Below are 10,187 nucleotides of genomic sequence, written 5' to 3'. Positions count from 1 at the left end.
CCTGGCAGGTGAATCTTCTCTTGGAGTCTCTGATGTTTCACCATCAGATCAGAAACACAGTTGTTCTGTCCTCCAGACACAAACCCATCACCTTCACCAAGCAGCACACTTCCTGTCTCATCCACCAGATGATGCTGTTCTGCTCACAGGGACCAAAAAACTGTCTCATCAGAGAACAGTGGAATGTCACATCTCCATCCCTTCTTGGATCCACATCTGGTGGAGATGGAGAGACTGGAAGAAGAGACATAACTGCTGTTACAGAATAAAAAATGTCAAACAAGCTGATTAAATGTGATAAAATGTGAGAATGTATTTAATTTACTATCTGATTGTCTCATGTAAACATCACAAATGTGAACTAACATTAATGATGAAGTTGGAGAGAATATTGGTGAGATGATGTTTTACTAAACAAAGTTAAAGGTTTGTCTCATCTCTTCTGCATGTGTACCAACCAGCATCTTCAGCAGTTACTGCTCAAACTCATCCTGTCAGCTCCACGTGACGTCTTCACAGTATTTCCATTATTAATCTAATTTACTGTGTTTGCATTTTGAATGTTGCTGTAAAACCAGGTAACATGAGAACATGGGTCAGATGATGAATCAACGTTAGACGGTAAAACGACGTCATCAGTACTGGAGTTGTAAAATAAATCAGGGGGGATGGTGGATTTGATCATATGGGAACATATGACCGCGTGTCCGGCCCGGACCGGGTGGCCGGCGATTGCCTGGGTCGCGGTCCGCCGCCGCGGGATCCCTGGCTGCTTCTTTCCGCGCCGTGGGGGCCCCGCCCGCGGGCCCCCTCGGCCGCCGCCGGGTGGGGGGGGGGCCTTGCAGGCGGTGGGTTGCCTCCCTCCTACTTCTCCCCTCTGTGGGGTTGCCGGTGGCCTGGGTTCCGGGCTCTTCCGTGTCGGCCTCTGGTCTCGCGGGTGGCGGGGTTGCTCCCCCCCCTCCCCCACTATAGATACACTTCAGGTGGAGCTTTGTTTGGTTTATTACACACACACACACACACACACACACACACACACACACACACACACACACACACACACACACACACACACACACACACACACACACACACACATAGTCATTTAGTCACATGCATACACACACACACACACACACACACACACACACACACACACACACACACACACACACACACACACACACACACATGCATGATCATATACATACACACACACACACATAGACATACACACTGGCTTGTTCACCTGCATGCTGGCTCTCTAGTTTTTGGGTTTAGGTAGCGGTAGCGATAGCTTAGCTCAGACTGCGATCAGATCTCAAGATTTAGGTCGATTGCTGTTCGTGTTTTGGATGGCTCCGTGCCGGTTTCGTGCTTTGTTTGTGGTTTTTTGTTGCAGATTTCCAGTGCTTGACGTGTGTCTCCGTTGTTCCTGCTTCCTGGATTGGCAGTGGATGTCGTCACCCCCCCCCCCACCCCCTCCCCCCCCCCAAAAAAAAAAAAAAAAAAAAAACACTGGGTTTGTATGTGTATATTTATGTATGTGTACGCATATGTGTGCGTATATATATGTATATATTACATATAGTAATAATGCACATATATACACTTTTGGTTTCTACCGTCATGGTATCAATCAATAATATGTGTGCAGACAAGGTAAAAAAAAAAAAAAAAAAAAAAAAAAAAAAAAAAGATCATATGGGAACAGATAATTTGTGCTGATTACAAATAATATAATATATTACAAATAATAGCAGTGACCAAAACAGCTGCAGAAATACTGCAGGAATGACATAGCAGCAGTTAAATGCAGCCTTCTGTAAGCTTTAAATATCCACTGGGCTTACATCAAATACATCAAAACACAACAATAAAAAACACTTTTCTGAACTTATCAATATGACTCTGTCCTTCACAGGATAAGTAAAATGGATCACTGCAAAAACACAAAATAAGAATATCTGTCCTATTTCTAGTTAAAATGTCTCATTTTAGTAAATAAATCTCATTACACTTAAAACAAGACTCATCACTGGAAAAAAACAACAATTTTCACCTGTTTCAAGTAGATTTTCACTTGAAATAAGTAGAAAAATCTGCCAGTGGAACAAGATTTCTTTGCTTGTAATAAGAAGATAAATCTTGTCCCACTGACAGATTTTTCTACTTATTTCAAGTGAAAATTTACTTGAAACAGGTGAAAATTGTCAAATAAGTTATTTTACTGGTGTTATTTTTCTGGTGATGACTCTAAATGTTGAAATAACAGTAAAACCACATTCATTGATGAAATGACATAAGGGATGGAAAGGAGGGATGGCAGTTTTACAGGGGGGGATGATTTGGACCATTTTTATTTCAGGGGGGATGCCATCCCCCCTCACCCCCCCTCAACTCGAGTACTGGACGTCATCTCCAACTCTGTGATGGAGAACGATTTCATCACTGATGGAACTGACGGAACAAAACGTTCTTGTTTTTGATATATTTTCTCAGAAACAGAAACAGAAACAGAAACAGAAACTTGTGTTTGTTTGAGCGTACTGAAATCAGTGACCTGAGGGTGTGAACTTGGTTCTCCAACAACAACCGGTCCTCCACTGACCCACATCTACATGTTATATCACGCTGCTGCCACCGGGGGGCGTCTCACAGATGACAGGAGTGTCGGTGGAGGACAGACACCTGCTGAACCCCTTTGAGACGTTATGAAGGAACAATCAGCTCATCTTTAACATAAAAACACCCAGAAGATGGAATAAAGAAAACATGTTTCCATCCTGGACTAATATGGAGACAAAGTTACATTCAGACCACCTTTTAAAAATAACCATCTCTGCTGCAGGTCTGTGTGATGGTGTTATTTCCTTTATGTGGGTGACAAAAGACTCAAACTGTCTTTTGAAAAACACTAACACAGATGAAATGTCTGCAAAAGCAGCATTTAAAAGACCATTGCTTTTAGGTTAAATTGTATCAGACTGAACATTCAGTTTTTGCCTTTTCTTTGTTGCACTTCAACTTAAAGGCTTAAAAACAAGCTTTTGATTTTTTTGCTAAATAAATGAGACATTCAGCCTCTGAGCCATGTGTTTATCTTCCCATTCTCTAACCTCATTATCTATGCAGGATTCTGAGTGGGCGGGGCTATGATAATGAGGCTCTGTGCTGATTGGCTGCCTGAATGACGTGATACACCGCTACGAAAAAATGGAGGAAGCTCCGGCCGGTGGAGTTAGTTGTTAGTGGTTTCACGCATCGGAGGCCAAACTATGTCAATTGCATTTTGGTTACATAATGACAGGATCAGAATCTTATTGGCTCGTAGATCCACATCACACTGGACGGATCATCCGGGCGGCTGTACAGACACTGCAGAATTTGGTTACTTTCCTCCTTCTCTGAGTTGGCAGGCTGAGGGGAGACCACTTTATATATGTTAACCCGTTCTTATGCGGAGGCCCGCCCTCGCCCCGTCCAGCCCATATCACTCCAAAATTTACAAAACTAGGTCATTTACAAATCTTACAAATCTTGTACAAACCAAATGTCTATTAGATCCAATCCAGTAAAGTATTTAGTCCAAAAAAAAATTATTATACCAGTAAATATCCACAAATAGCCGCTCTTCATCTCTCATTTTTTTGTGGTATTGTTATCAAATTTGAACTTGCACTAGGTAAGGCTTCAGGCTGTGGTGTCATTGTGTTTTCAAACCAATAAGTCATAGATTCTCTCATCTGCAGACATCTGATTACAAAACAAATTTCCGGCTGAAATAAAAACCTTCTACTTCAGTGTGTTCAAACTGAGATTACTGAATTATAGTAGTAGTTACAGTGATTCTGACAGTTGGGGGGAAAACTTCAGAGTGTTACCTTTCAAAAGAGACCAGAACCATCCATGTACTTCAAATGGTTCAAGAACAGCTTTACATTTACTTTGGGTATAACTTGGATAGGTGTTTTGAGCGACTTTTACAAGTGCTGTAAGAAGTTAACTGCACGCTGGATTTTACAGTTGATCGGACGAGTGAGGAGCCTCACCTACAGTCTGCTCAGAGCCTGAACAGTGTCATCACGCAACTAGATCTGGTGGACACATGGAGGGTTAAACATCCGCAGACCAGGCAATATACATGGGTGAAGGTCAATAACAACACAGTGAATGCAGACAGGTTAGACCGGATCTACATCTCCCACAGTCTCAGCTCCAGATTAACCCACAGTGACATCATCCCAGTCGGTTTCACAGACCATCATTTTGTCAGCATAGATTTGATCATTTCGCCAGGTGAAAGGGTTAAATCCTGCTGGCATTTCAATAATAAACTCCTACAAGATAAGACGTTTTGTCAGAGCTTTGAACACTTTTGGAAGCAGTGGAAAGTGGAAAAGGCCTGCTTTAGTTCTTTGAAGTTGTGGTGGGAGGTGGGTACGGCACAGATCTGTGTTTTTTGCCAGCAGTACACCTCTCAGTCCACTGCTAAGATCAGGGCAGCAGTTCAGGAACTTGAGGCTGACATTAGGACCATTGAAGAAGGGTTACACAGGAACTCAGATCACACTACAGGTCAGCTGCTGAGGGAGAAGAGGTTGGAGCTGGGCTCCAGGATATGGATACTCCAAGCTCCTTCTTTTTCAACCTGGAGAGGTCTGTGGCCCAGAGAAAGCAGATGACCTGCCGTAAGCTGCCGGGAGGCGGAGTGACCACCAGTCTGGGGGAGATGAGGAGCCTTGCAATGGACTTCTACGCGGACCTCTTTGCAGCAGAGCAGTGCAGCGTGGAGAGCCGTGGGGAGCTCCTGGAGGGGCTTCCTCAGCTCAGCCCGGAGACTTCGGGGTTATGTTTGTATGTTTGTTGGAGTGTGATTGTCGCCTGTGCCTCTCGTGTCCAAGACAAATTTCTCCTAAAGGAGACAATAAAGATTAATTTTATCTTATCTTTATCTTATCTTATTATTGACATCTGTAGAAGTGATCATGTGAATGTTGGCATTGTCTCTTTGGACCAAGAAAAGGCGTTTGATAGGGTGGATCACTCTTATTTATTTTCTGCACTTAGGGCTATTGGTTTTGGTGATGGGTTTCTGGCTTGGGTTGGGTTGCTTTGCAATGGTGCCCAGTGTATGGTGAAGATGGGGGCGGGGCTGAGTCGGCCAATTCATGTACAGAGAGGGATAAGGCAGGGCTGTCCAATCTCAGGGCAACTCTACAGCCTGGCTATTGAACCTCTGCTGTGCAGGTTGAGGGATCGGCTCAGTGGTCTCTTACCGTCTGGGTCCTCCTGTCAGGATCGGCCCCATACTGTCTCTGCTTATGCTGATGATATAAACATCTTTGTCACCAGTCAGCGGGATGTAAACAGCTTAAAGGAAACGCTAGCCCTGTATGAAAAGGCTCCCTCTGCACGGGTGAACTGGGCTAAGAGTGAAGCTCAGTTGCTGGGGCAGTGGAGGGATCAGGCAGTGCCCAGTCTGCCTGGGGGCCTGGAGTGGGGCAGGGTGGGGCTGAAAGTGTTGGGAGTGTTTTTGGGCACCGAAGGGTTTCAGGCCAAGAACTTGGAGGGAGTCCTGGAGAAGGTGACCGCTCGGTTGTCTAAATGGACATGGTTGCTACCCCAGTTGTCATATAGGGGAAGAGTTCTGGTCGCCAATAACTTGGTCGCCTCGACTCTGTGGCACAGACTGGTCGTTCTGACACCACTCAAAGGCCTGATGGAGGGAATCCAGAGAGCTATCCTGAACTTCTTCTGGTCTGGTCATCACTGGGTCCGAGCAGCAGCTCTCTATCTGCCTGTGGCTGAGGGGGGGCAGGGGCTGATCCACATCCAGTCAAGGATTGCCTCCTTCAGACCGCGCAGAGACTGCTGTATGGCTGCGGCCCGGGTTGGCTGGATACAGCCCGAATGTTGAGGAGAGCTGGCAGATTAGGGTATGACAAGCAGCTTTTCCTGCCGCAGCCTGAGCACGCTGACCTTTCTGGACTGTCGCCGTTTTACAGCTCGGTCCTGCAGGCCTGGCAGGTCTTTAAAATCACACGGACCACAGATGATACCCCGGGCTTGTGTTTGAGGAACCCTTGTTCTTCAATGACCTCATACAGACTCGAACGCTGCAGTCTGCCAGCCTACGAACCAGTCTCAGGGAGGCCGGCTGTACTAAAGTGGGCCATCTGATGAGGATGACGGCGACATCGGTGGACACCCTGAGGAGGAACAGCAGCATCACCTCTATCAGGCTGATCAACAGGGGGGTGGAGGAGGTCTGTGCAAGCCTGCCACAACCCCTGAGAGCGTTTGGGAGGGACGGTTCTCTGTGCTAGCAGTGGGGGGAGGACCGTGAGTGCAGTTTCCCCTCGCTGTTTGTCTGTCCAGCTGTGGGGGAGTGGCAGGAGGTAGGGGACCTACTGTCTCTCACAACCACTCGCCTGGACACCTTCAAGGCTGCAGAGAAGAAAGACCTTTACACAGTCTGCGTCAAGGTTTTGAACCTGCGCTGTTTGACTGGCCTGAAAGAGTCGAGGTGGACTGAGTTTTTTGGTCCAGACATTTCCCCGAAGGGCAGCTGGCGGTCCCTGTACAAGCTGCCCGTTGAGAAGCGGACAGCAGACCTCCAGTGGAGGATTGTGCATGGGGCGATAGCTACGAACAGAAACAGAGCGCGCCTGGATCCAGGGCTGGGGGAGGGCTGTGTCTTCTGCTCTCAGACGGACACTCTGGCACATTTATTTGTCCTATGTCCTCGGCTGGAAGCGCTGTTTGAGCTCCTGAAGGGATGGTGTGAGGGTCTTGGGGAGGAGTTTTCGTCTCCTTTCTTTATTTCCGGTCCAAGGTACAGTGCCAGGAGGAAGTTTGTTCACACCCTGATCAACTTCCTGTCAGGTTCTGTTAAGTTGGCCATAAGCTAACACGGGGGGAGGTTTTGTGCTCTGTGGGGGAGGCCGGAGAACTGGTTTTAAACTTCTGAGCAGAGGAATATTGTCTGTGTCTGGTTCTTGAGTTTATGATATGACGGTTTTATTTGTCCTGCAGTGTCTCAATAAAGGGACTTTGAAACCTCAAACCTCTCTCTCTCTATCCATCCATCCATCCATCCATCCATCCATCCATCCATCCATCCATCCATCCCATTTCTCTCCCTTTCAATTAATTAATCTATCTATCTATCTATCTATCTATCTATCTATCTATCTATCTATCTATCTATCTATCTATCTATCTATCTATCTATCTATCTATCTATCTATCTATCTATCTATCCCTCTCTCTGTCTCTCTCAATCCATCCATCCCTCTCTCTCCCTCCCTCTCTCTCTCTCTCTCTCCCTTTCTCTCCCTCTCTCTCTCTCTCTCTCTATAACCCTCTCTCCCTCCCTCCCTCTCCCTCTCTCTTTCCCTCTCCCTCTCTCCCTCTCTCTCTCCCTCCCTCTCTCCCTCCCTCTCTCTCTCTCTCTCTCTCTCTCTCTCTCTCCCTCTCTCTCTCTCTCTCTCTCTCTCTCTCTCCCTCTCCCTCTCCCTCCCTCCCTCCCTCCAGCCTGACAGTGCTCCGTCCCTCAGGTCTCCCGTCAGTTCCTCCTCCACCTCCTCCACCAGAGCGCGGCTCTGCGCGGCCGCGTCGCGGGGGTTTGGAGCGTCTCGGCCGGGATGCGGGTGCCGGAGAGCGCCGCTGTTTCCGCCTGGATGAGGCTGAGGCTCGCAGCGGGAATCTGAGCGCGGTGGAGCGGGGGCTGAGTCGGGAGTTGGACCGGCAGCTTCACCGGTGGTCGGTGGGGGTGACGTCTCTCTGGTCGGATTGTTTTACTTGTAGGATTCAGGTGAGTCGGACTTGGATCAGGGGAGCCTCCAAAACTGTTTTCTAGGAGGGGGAATTAAATTCCTGGGATGGAACCAAAACTAAAAGCCATCATTACAGGATTTTATTATACTGTTGTAGTATACCGGCTGAGAAATACTTTTTTTTTTTTTACTTTCTAACTTGTCTGCATATATATTAATGGTTAATACCATGTTGGTAAAAACCTAAGGCATATATATAATTTTTTTGTATATATATATATATATATATATATATATATATATATATATATATATATATATATATATATATATATATATATATATATATATATATATATACATACATATATATATATATATATATATATATATATATATATATATATATATATATATATATATATATATATATATATATATATATATATATATATATATACATATATATATAAAACGTAGATTGCTCATTGAAAATGTGAAATATTAGTGAAGATACTCACATACATGTAATGGTGCATTGGTAAATGAACACCTGGAACAAAGAGTGTTAACACATGTATTATCTTTATTATGTCATTATTATTAATAACAATATAACTTCTGATTAATTTGTCAATTATTATCACTTATGTTACATTTCCAGTGATGCTGGAGGGAAGAACTAGTTTCTACTTCCTCTTATCTCTACATGTGCAGCTGTGACGTCTTCTCTTCAAGTCTAGTTTAGATCATTTTATCCTGCAGTCGTTCTTTCAAAAGCAGCCGATGAAATCCAACAACTCTTCTTCAGAAACTTCAGAAACTAAATTTTTTTTTTTTTTTTTTTGTAATTATTATTTTTATTATTATTATTAGGCTCAGAAATACTTAAAGAAACACCTACTGATCTGCATTTGGCCCAAATGATTTGGGATGAAATGCATAACTGACGATAGAATCTATGTGACCGGCAAGTGTTTTTTTTGGCGCCAGATGATTGTAATGGAGAAAGGGAAGGAATGAAGGAATGGTTTTAGATGGAAACCTTGCTCAGGCTTTTATGTTGGCATATATATGTATATGACATAAAAATATATAACGGGTCTTATAAATGTTGAGATTGCTAAAACCACTTCTTCAAGTCCTTTCATCGAGCTTTGAGGTGAGACCAGAAATGGGGGGGGGGGGGGGGGGTCCTCATGTGATCAGGTCTTGTTGCCGTATTACACCAATATAAAGGTCTAGTGGGGTTTTTTTTTATTTTAGTTCTTCTTTATCACCTCGTTTTATGTTTGTGGCCGTTGGCGAACGGCAGAGAATGCTATTTTCACGATGAAAAGTTTGAGTCACTTCCTAAAAATCCCCTTTATCTATTATATTTATTTTTCCTACCGTCATTATTTATTATTTTACTTGTATTATTATCTTGTATTTATCTTCTCATTTTAAAGATTTTTTTGTATTTATTGATTTTTGTATTATGGTTTTTGCATATGTTTATATTTACATTTTTTCCCTTTTCTTTAACCTGGGGCCCCCACTAGGGGGGCTCCGCCTGTCATTGCAGTGTCGATGGTTCTTTGACCTTGTGACCTTGTTTCTTTCCTTCACAGACTCTTTTCCTCCTTCCCTCCATCCATCCATCCATCCTTCATCCCTCTCCTGCGGACGTCAGTGGAACCTGTCAAATCTGCGCGGCTAATCCCGGCTAATCCCATTATGCACATTAGCTCCTCGGCGTCTCTTTGTCAATGACGGCCAGGATGGAGACTCCCTTCTACCATGACGACTCCCCCGCCGCGCCGGGGGGGCCGGGGTTCGGCCACGCCCCCGAGTACGAGCGCTACCCGGGCAACAAGATGCTGATGGGTAAGAAGGCCGTGCCGGGCGGGCATCCGTTCCCCGGCGGAGGGGGAACTGCACCTGGGGGGCGGTCGGGGAACCACCTGGCGCCCGCCGGCGTGACGTCATCGTCCTCAACCGAGATGCTGAAGTTGCCCCCCACCGATATGGAGCACCTGATTTTCCAGTCCGGTCAGGGATTGGTCAACGCCGGGAACCCCTTCCTCTACCGCGGGCAGGCGACCAACGAGCAGGAGGGGTTCGCCGACGGCTTCGTGAAGGCGCTGGCGGACCTGCACAAGCAGAACCAGCTGGTGGGGGGGGGCCCCATGTCGCCGTCGGGGGGCGGGGCCTACCAAAGGAACCTGATCTCCGGTGGGGATGTGCCCGTGTACACCAACCTCGGTAGCTACCAGGAACCGTACTCCGGAGGACCGGTGGGCTTCGGTGTGGGGGTCAACCGGGGCCCGGACGCCCCTCAAACCGTCCCTGAGGCGCCGCACCACCCGGGCGACCGGTCGGCTTCCCCGGCCGACCCGGACGAGGCGCAGGAGCGGGTCAAGG

General features: G+C 46.1%; 1 protein-coding gene across 1 annotated transcript in view; it reads left to right on the top strand.

The window, feature by feature from the left end:
• The first annotated feature begins 7,770 nt into the window (after window positions 1-7,770).
• LOC133451783 (transcription factor JunD-like) overlaps window positions 7,771-10,187 on the top strand; it is a 3,152-nt gene continuing 735 nt past the window's right edge. The window contains exons 1-2 of the mRNA XM_061730928.1: window positions 7,771-7,819; window positions 9,395-10,187. The exon at window positions 9,395-10,187 is cut by the window's right edge and continues 735 nt beyond it. Of these exons, the coding sequence (XP_061586912.1) occupies window positions 9,533-10,187 (655 nt within the window). The 5' untranslated portion in view covers window positions 7,771-7,819; window positions 9,395-9,532. The remainder of the gene's footprint in view (window positions 7,820-9,394) is intronic.

This window comes from Cololabis saira, chromosome 10 (genome assembly GCF_033807715.1).
Source record: "Cololabis saira isolate AMF1-May2022 chromosome 10, fColSai1.1, whole genome shotgun sequence".
In the NCBI taxonomy this organism is placed as follows: domain Eukaryota; kingdom Metazoa; phylum Chordata; class Actinopteri; order Beloniformes; family Belonidae; genus Cololabis; species Cololabis saira.
This window is presented reverse-complemented; position numbering and strand designations above follow the sequence as displayed.